General features: G+C 43.4%; 1 protein-coding gene across 2 annotated transcripts; it reads left to right on the top strand.

Annotated features, from left to right (window-relative positions):
- Positions 1-319: 319 nt before the first annotated feature.
- Ankrd34c (ankyrin repeat domain 34C) lies at positions 320-13,206 on the top strand. Of its 2 annotated transcripts, none has more exons than XM_047542077.1 (2): positions 320-422; positions 11,469-13,206. In XM_047542077.1, exon 2 carries the CDS (start codon positions 11,512-11,514, stop codon positions 13,126-13,128), a length of 1,617 nt encoding a protein of 538 aa, XP_047398033.1. In that variant the 5' UTR covers positions 320-422; positions 11,469-11,511; the 3' UTR covers positions 13,129-13,206. The 2 variants fall into 2 exon arrangements, with proteins under 2 accessions (XP_047398033.1, XP_047398032.1); XM_047542076.1 differs by lacking the exon at positions 320-422 and adding an exon at positions 1,679-1,727.
- The last annotated feature ends 966 nt before the right edge of the window (positions 13,207-14,172 follow it).

The following is a 14,172-nucleotide window of genomic DNA, read 5'->3' as shown; positions in this document are numbered from 1 at the left end:
AGCCGTAAGGACTGAGCTGGAGGGCTGGTGCTGCGCAGACCTGCAAACCAGCAGCTTGAAACTGGGGGGCTTGTGGGGGGGGGCAGTCCTCACGTTTCCTTAAAGCTTCTTTCTCTTTAAAAAAAAAAAAAAAAAAGTCCCCTGTTGCCACCTCAACTTGGAGGAACAGGGAGTGATTCGAAGGACTGACGCAGAGGTTTCATTCATGGACCTTGAAGAAGTTCAGGGCAAGTCACTCAACAGGACCCGCGAGGCCAGGGGTTGCCCCAGTTCCTGCGCGGGTTCAGCCTGGCAGTGCCCTCTGGCAGCCAAACTGCAGCCGCCAGCGGAGGTTCTGGGCGCCCTCTGACTGTGTTTTGGAAGTAATGGCACTACCCGTGGCCTGGACCCAGGTGGCCTTGCTTGATGAGCGTCCCCACCAGGTAAGTGCATCCAGAGGGGTCTCCACTGGCTACCTAGGTGGAACCTAAGGCTCTCAAGAAGTAAGTTCATGCTGTTTAGCCCCAGGCAGGGGGCGGGGACTGGTAGGAAAGAGCATGCTTTTATCACAGGAAATTGTGGGAGACTGGAATGGAAGGCGGATTTAAAATATTTTATTTTTGTATTGACGCGTGGGGATGAGATGCGTAGGGGCCTGAATTTTTGTAGGAAATGGTTGCAGAGCGGGGCTGGGTGATAGGCGTCTGGGTTTTTGCAGCAATTGTAGAAGGAGCAAAGTCTTACATTTTTGCAGCAACCTGTGAGGAGTGGGCGGTGAGATGTTATGATCCTGAAAATGCGCACGAAATTGTAGAGAGTATGCATCTGGGCATTTCCGAGAAATGGTGGGAGAAGCACTTACCGCCCTGGCTTCACCTGACCCCCATACTCTGCCTTCTCGAGGGTGACCACAAGACACTGGCAACAATGGACGCTGACACAACCGGCTATCGCGGCCTCAGCCCCCGACTTCAGCACCTCGGACAGCCCCCGTCCCCCTCCCAGGCAGCATAAAGCACGCAGCTAGAGCTGTGCAGTTCCGGCTTTTCAGTCCCAGGCCACCAGTGCTGTCTGCGGTGGGCGGCTACGTAACACCGCCCCCAGCTCTTCGAGGAAGGGCTCTCGAATAGCAAAAGCAAACGTGGAGCTCAATTTTTGATCTGCTTGTAACTACTTCCCGTGACTGCAGAAGGAAGAGGCGGAGTATAAAGATAGCCCCCAAGCTTTCACGAATGCAGCTGAACGGTGGCATCCTGGGTTTGGGAAGGTGTATCCAAACTTCTCCTAACAGCTAACATTTATAAAATGCTGTCCATGTGCCAAGGCCGTGTGCTAAACGCTCTACGTGGGTTAATTTTTATGCCAGGAGTATACTGTTTATGTACTATTATTATCCCCATTAAACAGATGAAAAAACTGAAGCAAGAGAGACTAAGAAACTTGCCCAGGAATATACAACTTGGAAATATTATGGCTGCCTTCTTAAACTCCGTGCCAGCCTGCAGTAGTGGGAGGGTATGCCTGAGCAGAACTGCCTACATGAAATAGATCTGAACTTAGGAACTGAGTTTGAATGAAAGATGTAGTACATAAAAAACATGTGCCTTTGAACAAAATTTCTAAACATGTCTGAATTTCAAGCTCAGTATCTGTAAAATTATAATAATAATACTTTCTTTGCAGAAGTGTCGGGGGAGATGGTCAAAAGGATCCTGTATGGAGAAACACTCAGCAAACTGCTAATTGTGGTAGGTTGAGTGGGGGAATTGGAAGGGAGGAGGCAGGTAACTGGAAGAGAAAGAGGATTGTTAATGAACACTATTGGCACTCTGCAAGGGGATTGGGCTCAGAGCTGGGCTCAGTGGAAGGAATTCTGGATGAGTTTATTTCAGTGTAATAATCCCTTGGACTTTCACAGGACTTAATACAGTGTTCACATATTGCCTATCATTTGATCCCTTTAACTATCCTGTAAAGTAGGCAGGATTGGGATTATCTTACTCAATTCTTGCCCCCAATATTCAGATAACTAGTAGCAGAGCTGGGATTAGAATCCAGGTCTGCATCTCTACCCTGAATCCTCCCACTGCAGGCTGGCATTTCCTCAGGAGCTTGGACTATGGGGATAATCACAGAACTAAAGGTATATTTATATAAGTATTATACATATTTGAAATTGATGACTTGAATCATTTTGACCTACAGAAACAGCAATCTCATATGGATCAAAGTATGCTTGTTGATTATGTTCTGTTCCATGAAGAATTTTAAACAATACATAAAGATTCACAAGATGTCAGGTTTATATATAGTAGTGGTTGAGAAAGTAGAGGAGAGACAAGATGCAGGTGATAGCCAGAAATAAATGAATATAAAATATGCATATTATAAAACCCTGGAAACTCGCTCTGGGTCATTAAGTACAATGAAAGTATATCCCTATGCCTTATTGAGGGGACATGAGGAACTTTAAAGATGTTTATAAAAGTCTGTAGACCCTTCTCTTCTGCACAATACAGTTCTCAAATCTCTGAGAAATCTGTCACTGAACCAAATGAGGGAAGTTTAACTGGAACCCAATGTCAGTATGATTCAAGAGAGAGGTGACAAAGTGAATGGCATTGTATTTTTATTGAGGTAATTGTTAGTTACATAATTAATAATGGCTAACTTGAGCACACTGTACTTTAAAGTTTACAAAAAGGGCTTCTATATTCATGAGCTTATTTCAGTCTTCAAGCAACTCCGAAGAGGTAAGCAGCTAGGAAGTGACAGAAAGGACAAAAACCACAGCATCATGACTCCCAAGAAGTTAGTCCATGCTGTTTAGCCTCAGGCAGCAGGCAGGGACTGGTAGGAGAGAGTCTTTTCAAACTGAACAATATATAATTCATCTTAATACATTCAAATTTAAAAAAATAAAATAATGTGCCAAACAATACATGATTGTGGGCCACTTTTGGTCTCAGGTCTAATTTGCATCCTTGGCCTAAGATCCAGGCCAAATACCTGGAATGGCATAGCCGTGAAAGACCCTGGATTCAGAGAGGTTTAATCTCTGTCTCTGTACTTTCTATTTCTAAATTCATGAAGATTTAACAAGATTATTTCTCTCAGCTTAAAAAATTAGGACTTCCATAATTTTTCAGACAATAAAATAACCAGAGGACTTCAGGACAAAGTTGATATCCACATACTCCCTCTATTAGAAGAGGCATCATTTGAATCTTTGGAAGTTGGCAATATTTAGTCTTCAGCATCTCTTCTCTAGGTCCTGTGCCATTGGAAATTATGTTAGCTGCCATTACAGTAGAGGTGAGGTAAAACAGAAAACAACTCTGAGAGCATGACAAGGAAGGAATCAGGCAAACTTTGTCCATTTAGCAGTTTACTCTTTTTAAACACATGACAAAGAACTACTTTGTGGTCACTAAGCTTTTGAGACAAAAACATGGTGGTTTGAACAGCCAAAGTGGGGATTTCAATACCCTGGTATTGTGCCAGCTCTTTTAGTGAGACTGAATTTCTTTTCCTCCTGTAAGGCATCTGTAGTGCTCAGTGGGCTGCCTTGTGAGCTGACGCGTTGCAGCAGGTCCGCAGCTGCACACGCAGCGCTCGGCCTGCGTGTCGCCTGGCAGTGGCAGGCAGCAGGCGGGAGCTGGGTTTGCCCTGCAGTCTGGCTTTCACCTCGGTCCTCGGGCACCCTACGACCTCGTGGGGCTCCTTCCTGGGCGGTCGGGCGCAGGACATACTGCGGGGAAAGGCAAGGAGGCATGATAGCACCCCCAGTTGTCAGTCTGCCATCCTAGCCAGTCTTTGGTCTACTTGTCAGTTTGTGCTTGGCAGCCATTGGCTTAATCCCTAGCCCCCGAATTTTAACTGCTCAGCAATTGGTCTGGGAAATTCAACTACTTAAGTGAAGCTCCCCAGCCATGCTCTCTTGCGTCCTCTCTCTCTCTCTTCAGGGCAGACACTGTGCCTTTACCTAATAAAATCTCGTGTGAGTTCCCGCGTCTGGAGTGGTTTGTCTGAGTTCCTTTTCACTTTTCAGCATCTAATCTTTCCAGCATTAGGTCTTCTTACCATTTATTCTCTGTGATTCATGATAGAAGATAAATCCTCAAATTAAAGGACATTAGATTTTGGTTGACTCTCACATCTAATGGATGACTATTCAACTCTACCTTGCAAACATCTGTCCAGCTCAATTTTTCTTCAGCATCCCTCCTGTGGCAGTTCTGATCCTCTTCATCTCCCAGAGGCTCATAGGTGGCCTCCCATCCTCTCAATCCATTTCTCACATTCTGGCCAATGATCATGTCACCTTCTTCCTTACAATTCCTGACTGATTCCCCACTTCCACATAATGAATATCAAGCCTGTAGGACAAGGCTACAAAGAACCTTGAATATGATCTCTATAGACTTCCCTATATTTTTTTTGATTCCACCAAATACACTCCCCACTCTTTCCACCACCACCCTGTGAAGTTCTCAAAATATTTGCCATGCTACCTTCTGCCTTGTAACTTAAGAGTTACCCCTATGGGTAATTCCTTCTCCCTTTTGGTTCAACAAACTTCTGTTCCCTTTTCAAGATTTAGGTCAGTTGTCTTCTCCTGAATCCTTTTCTACTCTGCACCTCTAGTTCCTCGTGGCAATCATATCTCCCTGCTGCATGTTTATTCTCCATTGTGGGACTTACTATGTTGTACTATACTTATTTCACATAGAGGTTAAGAACATGGACTTGGGACTGAAACTGGATTTGAATTCCAACTTCTTAACATACTGCCTGATTATTTTTGAGTAAGTGACTCTACCTGTCTGAGACTTGGTTTCATTTTTTTAAAAAATTGGGATAATAATAGTATCCATCTCACAGTATCACTGTAAGGATTAAATAACATAATGCATGTAGAGTGTTCAGCACATTGCTTAGAGCACAGTAAGCAAATCATAAATATTTATTATTATTAGAATATACACGTGGCTTACCTCTAGATTGTAAATACCTGAGCAGCTGTTTCTGCATTTTACGTAGCTCTTTATCCTATCATAGCATAGATAGTTGATTTGTGTTTGATAACGAAATAATAAATGGATGGATGAGCAAGTGATGCTGGTGTTTTAGTCAGGATTACTTGATTATAAGTCATAGAAATAAATTTGAGCTATCAGAAGCAAAAACATGCTAACTTATTGAAAGACTTCCAGAGTGTTCATGGACTCTGAAGGCAGCTAAAACTCAGGAGGTGTGTGTGTGTGTGGGGAGAGAGAGAGAGAGAGAGAGAGAGAGAGAAGCTCTCTTTCTCCAACTCACCATTTCAGTGACCTTGCTTTTATTCTTCTCCCTCTAACTCACAGTGCGACCTAACCTCTGGAATCCCCAGAAAGTCAGTTCCTACAAACAGCCCAGGATAAGTGGCATTTTTAGCCTCAATTTCAAGTTGAGTCAGGTTGAGTTAACTGTGCACAAGGGGCAAGTCAAATAGCACAAACTCATCAGCCAAAAGCAAGAACACCCAGAGAGTGGGGAAGTAGATGTGGCTATGCAAGTCTGAAATGAACACTCTGTAAAGGGATAGATATCCGAATTAAGGGGGTCACTGTGAGTTGGCAGGAAACCTCCAGTCACCCCTAATCTCTGAATGACCACAGACATTCAGTTTCTCTCTAGGCTTCTTCACTCTTGGCTTCAGTGTCCTCATCTGTGAGATGGGGAGAAAACTTCTTGAAAGGGGATTTTATGGTTCAGTGGAGGCACTTGGCAAAAACCACACAAATTAAACCTCTGCTGGGTGCTAAAATACTGGGAAGTAAGAATGAAAGGAATGAAAATTAAGGCAAGGAAGGAGGAAGAATGAAGACTAGGGGCTGTTACTGAGCTAGCCACAGCTTCATGGCGGGTCCTGTGGAAGTCATATTGGATCTTAGAACAGGCTATTGGGTAAAGAAAGGGAGAAGAGTTTTCCAAATATCTCTCCCCCATCACCTATTTCCTATTGGTTAACATCTGTTCTACAACTCCCCCACATTCTGGATTGAGTGACCTGGTCTCTCCAGGAAGCTTCTACACAATGTCAGGCCAGGGTCAATTTATCCTGACCATTTGAAACCAGGTGTAGGGCACCACCATCTGAGGGCAGCAGCAGTTACCTGGATTTAAGACTGCAGGAAAGGTTTGGGGCTTACTAAGAAAGCAAGCCAGGCAAGTGACCAACACCCAGAGAGGGAGGAATTGGATGAGGCTGGGCGAATCTGGCATGACGCATGGTTTGAATCTGGTGTAGTTTGTAAGGTGGTTGTCAACCAGCAATGTAAACTGCAGTCTTTTAAGCCCATTATTCTTGAAATGAAAAGTGTAAGCTAAATGGAGCATGCCAACAGTTAATATTAGCCCAGCACATTTTGTCTGGGCTACAAGATTGAGGTGAGGACCTGATTCTGTCCTCAAAAAAACTCCTGCATTTTCATCATTTAAGGAATTTCAATTGAGAGGCTCTCTGGGAAAAAATGATGATAGACAACCTGCAGAACAGCTCAGTGAGCACAGAATGTTGTATCTAAGGGTGCCTCCACATTCCAGGTCACCTTAAATAAATAAATAACAACAACAACAACAAAACAAGAACAAAAAAGTGGATGCTTTGCCTTCAGTCTGCTCCATTCTTAGTTGCTTGTTGAGAGTTGATTAGGGACAAGGCCACTGATTCCAAGCAAAGGGGAAGAAGCAGTCTCCTAGAAATACTCTTTTCCCCTCCCTTCCTTTTTCTTTTTTTCCCTTCTTTCCTCCCTCCCTTGACTTTGAACTAGACTAGAGGTATGCAATTTGTACCACACACAACGTAAAAGGTAACCCAATTATCCATCCATCCTCTTTCCCACCTCCCTTCCCTTTTCTTCTTCTTCCATTTCTCCATGTTTTCTTCATCCTACTTTGCATTTACCACACAGCTGACAGAGGATAAAAGATGGTATTTCTATCTCAAGAGCTCAGATTTCTTTGGAGAAGCCAACCCAGATGATTGACTCCAATAAAGAGTGTTGCTAAGTTGCAAAGTATTAAGGAACACAGGGCACACAGCATTCGGTTTCTACTTTCAGTGTGGTGTAGGGATGTGGGGGGGATGGGCACATGTGTGTAAGAGAGAAAGAGAGCGAATGCAAAGATAGTATAGTATTCCAGGGTATGAGTATGCTATATTTTCTGTATCCACATTCTTCTTGATGAGTCGTTTCTAGTTTTTGTCTTCTATGAATAATGCAGCCAATGTCTTTTGGTACATGTATTAACTAGTAATCTATTGTTGTGTATGGACCACCCCCAGATGCGTGACTGAAAACAATCACCATTTATTTTTGCAGTCTGGGCCAGGTTCTGGATATTTCTTCTTCTGGTTTCATCTGGGTTCATTCAGTCAGTCAACCAGCTGGGGCTAGATGGTCTGAGATAGTCTCACTTACATTCTGGCAGCTAACTGGACCATTAACTAAAGTTCTGTGTTCCCTTTTTAGTGGGATAGTCCAGACTTCCTCACAGAGCAGCTGGATTCCAAGACAGCAAACTCGGAAGTTGGAAGGACTACAGAGGCTTTGCCTCAAACTCACACAAAATTACTTTTGCCTCATTTTCTTGGTCAAAGCAAGTCATAGGGCCAACTCCTTGAATACATGCAAGGATAGGAGGACTTTGTGGCCATGTTTTATAATTGAGCATGGGTATAAGCCTAGGCATGAAATAATCTGGTCAGGGTGTGGGTTTTAGTTCAGCTAAGTGCTACCAAGTTTCCTAGCAGGTGAGTGTTGCTTCCCAACTTCATCCTCTCTTGGTTTTTTCTGTCTGTCTAATTTTAGCCACTCTGGTGAGGATGTAGTGGTATCTCATTGTGCTTTAGTTGGCTTTTCCTTGAGTACTAATGAGGCTGGATACCTTTTTATGTGCTTATTGGTCATTTGTGTATCCTCTTTTGGAGGAAGTGATTTGTAGGAGTTCTTTATATAGTCTGGATATGAGTCATTGTAATTTTACTCAACCCTCCCTCTTGGATTTTGAGTGATTTTCCTCTTGATTACAAAGGCAGTAACATTTGAGCTGAAGTTTGGAGGATAATGAAAATTAAAGAAGAGTAGGGAGGCCTTATATCTAGAAACATGAAGAGTGCCAAAAGGGAAAAAAAAAGTGGTATATTCGAGAAATAATGAGAGTTCAAGGTAGGTAGAGTGTGGCAAGGACCAGAGTTTCAGGGGATGATGCTGAAGAGGTGACCTTGGGGCAAGGACATAAAGGGTCACTTGATGGAATGGAGAGAAGCACATCTTCACTGGACATTCCCTTTCATTTAGCTAGTCCTTGGAAATTCTTCAGATCTCCAGAACATGGAGCCTGAGAAGCTTACCAGAGCATGTGACTCCTAACACAACAATCATGTGTATGACCTCTGAGGAGTAACAGTGATAACAATGACAGAGAGAGAAGAGAGAGAAAGCCCCCCCCCCGATCCTCATGCACACACAGGGGAATATAGGTGGGAGATTGAAGAGGAAGGAAGAAAGGAAACGGAGAGATAGAAGCAGAGACCCATTATCAATATCTTAAATACCGTGTGGTGACATTTTTTGCAGAAAATATGGTAGAAACACATAGCCAAACTTTCTACAAGATCACATTCAGAAAAAGCAGAAATTTTTCTGAAGCAAAGAGATACAGATTAGGCTGTTACCTTGTTACTTCTGAAGAGGAGTGTGACTTCAAGGAGGAGTGGGTGTAGGGGACCTTTTCCTCTTTATATATTTAAGTGTGGTTTGGGTTTTATTTTTAATAGAATGTATCTATTCATGATTAAATATTTTGGAAGGATATAAATCTACCTCTCAAACTCAACCAAGAAAAGCTTTTGCCTTCCAATTTTGTTGAGATAAATTGATAAGTAAGGCAGTTCAATAACAGACAGATGATGTGAATCAGATGAGGAGGGAGCTCAGGAATTGTGGCAAGTAGACCATACAGGTCATCTGCTCAGCAGGAGCTGGAGGCTCAGGATGTCCACACTAGAGGTTATGCTGGCAAAGACACTCACAGGTGTGATGCCCATGGCCGGGCCAGGTGGCCCGTCACTCTTTATCTGTGAAAGCCCTCTTAAGCAACATATAGTGTGGAGGTTCTGAGATTTTGAGTCCAGGACTAGCTAACTCACACATGGAGAACAGAATGGAGAACTTGAGTTTGACAAACCCCAGCAGAGGAAGCTTAGGTTTGAGCTTTATTTCCTCATATTTGTGAGCAAAAGTGTAATCTCTTCTCTGTCCTCTGCCCCTTACCACTTCAACCAGAGGGAAGGATGTAGCATGGCATTTTTAGAGCTATTCTAAATGAGGAGAAGGAGAATTCTGACATCTGCTGGAAAAGTGGGGACTCACTCTGAAAAGAGATGACTAGATTGATTTTATGTACACACACATGCACGCACGTAGGTGCACAAACACAGTTTTAGTCAACTTTTTTGCTTCTCTGACCAAAAGATATGACAAGAACAATTTTACAAGAGGAAACGTTTACTTGGTGCTCATAGTTTCAAAGGTCTCAGTCCATCAATAGTCATCATTATTCCTCAGGGCCTGAGGTAAGGCAAACCATCATGGCGGAACAAAGCAGCTCAGAACATGGCGCCAGGAAGCAGAAAGAGAGACTTCTCTCAACAAGGACAATATATACATCCCAAAGACAAGCTCCCAGGGACTCACCTCCTCTAGCCACACCCTACGTACCTACAGTTACCACCCAGTTAATCCCTATCAAGGGATTAATGTACTTACTAGGTTAAGACTCTCATAACCCAATCCTTTCACCTCTAAATTTCCTTGCATTGTCTCACACATGAACTTTTGGGGGACACCTCACATCTAAACCACACACACACACACACACACACACACACACGCACATCCGTTTTCCCTCTATTACAATAGTAGTACATAGTTATTTTAGGAATACAGTAAAAAAAAAAATGAAATGAAACCCTTTATAGCGCCATGACCCAGAAAAAGGATTAACATGTTGGCATGTTTCCTACTTGTCTTTCTGTTACATCAAGAATGAATTAAACAATTATTGATGAGGTAACCCATTCACCATGACCAATCATTTGACATGACCAATCATTGTCAAATGCTGAAAATACAGCAGCAAACAAGGTAGACACAAACATTTCCTTTAGGAACTTAGATTTCTACATCTGTGATAAGTATTATGTATTTAATACAACATCTTGCATTTGAATCAGCAAAATGCAAATCAAAACCATACTCTGATTTTATCTCACTCTAGTTAAAATGGCAACCATCAAGAATATAAATAATGGTATGTGCTGGAGAGGATGCAAGGGGAAAGGAACATTTAGACCTTGTTGGTAGTACTACATATTGGTACTACCACTGTGGAAATCAATATGGAGATTCCTCAAAAGGCTAGGAATGAAACCATCATATGACCCAGCTATTCCATTCCTCAGTATTTTTCCCAAAGAACTGAAATTAGCATTCTGTAGTGATAACGTGCATTCCAATGTTTATAGCAGCACGACTCACAATAGCTAAGTTATGGGAAATAGCCTAGGTGTCAATCATCAGACGAATTAATTTTTAAATGTATGGTGTATATACACAATGGAATTCTTAGCAAAAAAGAGGTCTAAAATTATGTCCTTTGTGGATAAGTGGATGGAACTGGGGAACATTGTGCTAAATGAAATAAGCCAGACTCAGAAAGTCAAGGGTCGAATGTTTTCCTGCATATGCAAAAGCTAGAGAGAAAGGGGGAGCTCATGAAAACAGAAGGGAGAGCAATATGGGAGAGGTAAGGGATCAAAAAGAAAGGAGGAAGTAGGAAAAGGAGACGAACCAGAGACTAAAATTAAACAAATTATGCTATATGCATGTATGAATATAACACAATGAATCCAAACTTTTAGGTATAATTATAATGTACCATTGAAAAAATATACTTATAAATAAATTTTAAAAAGACCAGACTAGAGAACAGAAACAGGAGGAAAGGCAGGGAAGGAAAGGGAAAATACTGGGGAATGAATTGGAGTAAATTATGTGCATACACAAGGATGTCACAATGAATCCCACTATTATATGTCATTATGATGCACTAATAAAACATTAAAAACTATATCTTACATTTGCAAAATAGTTACTAAATGTTAGGAATTATGTTAACTGTTTTTCATGTGATTAACTGTTGGACACACAGCATCACAAGCCGTCTTCATGATGACTCCATGAAGGGATGGACTCCATGAAGGTCACTACCACCCCTATCGCCCCATTACAGATTAAGAACTCGGAGACCTCAGTCAACTTAGCCAAGCTGACACAGCTTGGGACAGGCTAGGGTATGACTGTACCTAGACCCTGTCACAGCCATGCTGCAAAGACCAGCAATGGAACACCTAACTTTTCCTTCTCTTCTTCCCTTGCTAGGTCTGACTGCCCTGGTGGCCAGAGATTCTAAGCTGCAGCCAATATGATGGGTGATGACACCGAGTTGAGGACTGATGGAAACTCCCTTTTGAAGGCTGTGTGGCTGGGGAGGCTCCGGCTGACTAGACTCCTCCTGGAAGGAGGAGCTTATATCAATGAGAGCAATGACAAAGGTGAAACGGCTCTCATGGTGGCCTGCATCACCAAACATGTGGACCAGCAAAGTATCAGCAAGTCCAAGATGGTGAAGTACCTGTTGGACAATAGGGCAGACCCTAATATCCAGGATAAGTCTGGAAAGACTGCTCTCATCCACGCTTGCATCAGAAGAGCTGGGGGAGAAGTGGTCTCTTTATTACTGGAGAACGGAGCTGACCCCAGCCTTGAGGATCGCACTGGTGCTTCGGCTCTGGTTTATGCGATAAATGCAGATGACAAGGACGCATTGAAACATCTCCTTGATGCCTGCAAAGCCAAAGGGAAGGAAGTGATTATTATAACAACAGATAAATCATCTTCAGGCATGAAAACCACTAAACAGTATCTTAATGTCCCTCCTTCACCCAAAGTGGAAGACAGACAGTCGCCTCCACTGTGTGCGTCTCCTTCCGACATTGAATTGAAGGCTCCAGGCCTGAGTTCTCCACCAAGTGAAAAGGATGATGACTTCTTCAATCTCCAAACAGGACACCCAAGTGGCTGTAACACCTCTAAGATTCTCAATGAGCCTGGGTCACCCACGAGGAAAGTCAGTAACCTTTCCGCCAGGAAAGTTGGGGCCCGTTTGCCCCAACTGAAGAGGCTCCAGTCTGAACCCTGGGGCCTGATTGCACCATCTGTGCTGGCAGCCTCCTCACGTCAGGATGAGACCCATGGCGCCAGCACAGACAGTGAAGTCATCAGGAACATCAGTGACGTGTCTTTCCCTAAAAGGGGACCCCTCTCTAGAACCAACAGCATTGATGGCAAAGACCCCGCCCTCTTCCCCACCGTCCCAGAGCCGGTTCTGAAGGTTCCAGCCTCTTCGGCACCAGCATCCTGGAAAGCAGCCTATGAGAAAGGCCAGGCTCCCCACCCACGTCTGGCCAGAAGAGGAGCTCTCCCTGTAGACCAAGAGAAAGGTGGTATGTACCCATCAGGACCCTCTGCTCTCAAAGAGCCGGCATCCCTCAAACGGCTGGAAAATGACCTCTATGACTTAGAGATACAACCAGGGGCTGACCCACCCAACTCCATTTCCCTTGAACCAGGCAAAGGGCCCTTAGATAGAAAGAAGCTCAACAGCTCCCACTCTCTTTTCCATGGCTCTCGGGAGTCCCTGGATGCTGTGCCCACCACATCCCCCAGCTCTGTGCGTCGCAGGCCCCCGCATCTTCTAGAAAGACGAGGTTCTGGAACTCTACTGCTAGACCGCATCGCTCACACTCGACCTGGCTTTCTTCCACCTTTAAATGTGAATCTGAACCCACCTATCCCTGATATTAGACCTAATAGTAAACCTTCTTCCCCACTTGCTAGTGGCTTAAAATCTATGGTTCCTGTTGCTCCAAGTTCACCAAAGAGAGTTGACATGAGAAGTAAAAAGAAGCTCCTCAGAAGGCATTCTATGCAAATTGAACAGATGAAGCAGCTGTCCGACTTTGAAGAAATCATGACCTAGAACCTTTCAGGAAGGTTTCCCCTCACCTCTAAATCTATATAGTTTAAAGAAGGGACCAAAATCTAGACCAACATAGCAATGTAGATCCTTTGTCTCCTGATCACTCCTTAGTGCTGGTGTGTGGCCACTTTAGAAGACATGGGTACCGGACGATGCTTCACCTTTGAAAAAAACCCACGGCTGCTTCACTTCTGAAATAATCCCTGGGTGTTTGTAGGCCTACTTGAAAAGAGTTCAGGATAATTGGGGTTCAGAGATGAAATTACAAGAAAAAAAAATTCCCCCAAGGAAGACATCCTTTGCAGTTTGAAGGTGACACAGTAAGTGTAGTGATCTAAGCTGTGGACCCCAGTTACTTTCCTTCAGACAAAGAGAAAATGTGAGTTGAAATCATGAGATAGTATTTGGAGTGTGTTATTCATAACCTATGAAGTGGCTAAAAAGAAAATGAGGCGTTAGCATTTGTCCAAAATGTGCACAAGCTCAAAACCAATCCCTAAACTCCTGAATTTGGTATCTGGGTCTGTTTGATGGAATAAAAGCAGGATGCCCTATCAGAGAGGTTCTGTTATGTGGGTCCTGCCTCTTGCTGTGCTGTGGGCACTGCCAAGCATGGTTAAGATCTTTCATCTCTCTTTCAGATCCAGAGATGACATACTCATTTGGATGTGTCCTGAGTCCCTACGTATCACATTTTCATGGTTCCATTCCAACACATCATTGTAGGTGGGGCCTCAGAGATCAATCTTGCTCCCAAGATAAAAATTTCCCCAGACCCCTGCATAGACATAGGGTCTGGGCTGAAATATAGTGAAGAATAGTCAAAGAGAACTAACTTGAACTTGAACATGACACAATGGATAGAACAGAACCACAAGAAATGTTTTCCAATTATTCTTTAGAAAACCTGATAAGTGCTACCAAAAGCAGGGTGATGGATGATGATGGGATGTGCTTGGATTGAAAAGTAGAGTGGAGTATGACACAGTGGTGCCCATCTGTAATCCCAGTGACTCAGGAGGCTGAGGCAGGAGGATTGCAAGT

This window comes from Sciurus carolinensis, chromosome 2 (genome assembly GCF_902686445.1).
Source record: "Sciurus carolinensis chromosome 2, mSciCar1.2, whole genome shotgun sequence".
NCBI classification, from domain to species: domain Eukaryota; kingdom Metazoa; phylum Chordata; class Mammalia; order Rodentia; family Sciuridae; genus Sciurus; species Sciurus carolinensis.
Note: the sequence above shows the minus strand (reverse complement) of the source record. Positions and strands in the feature narration are given on the sequence as shown.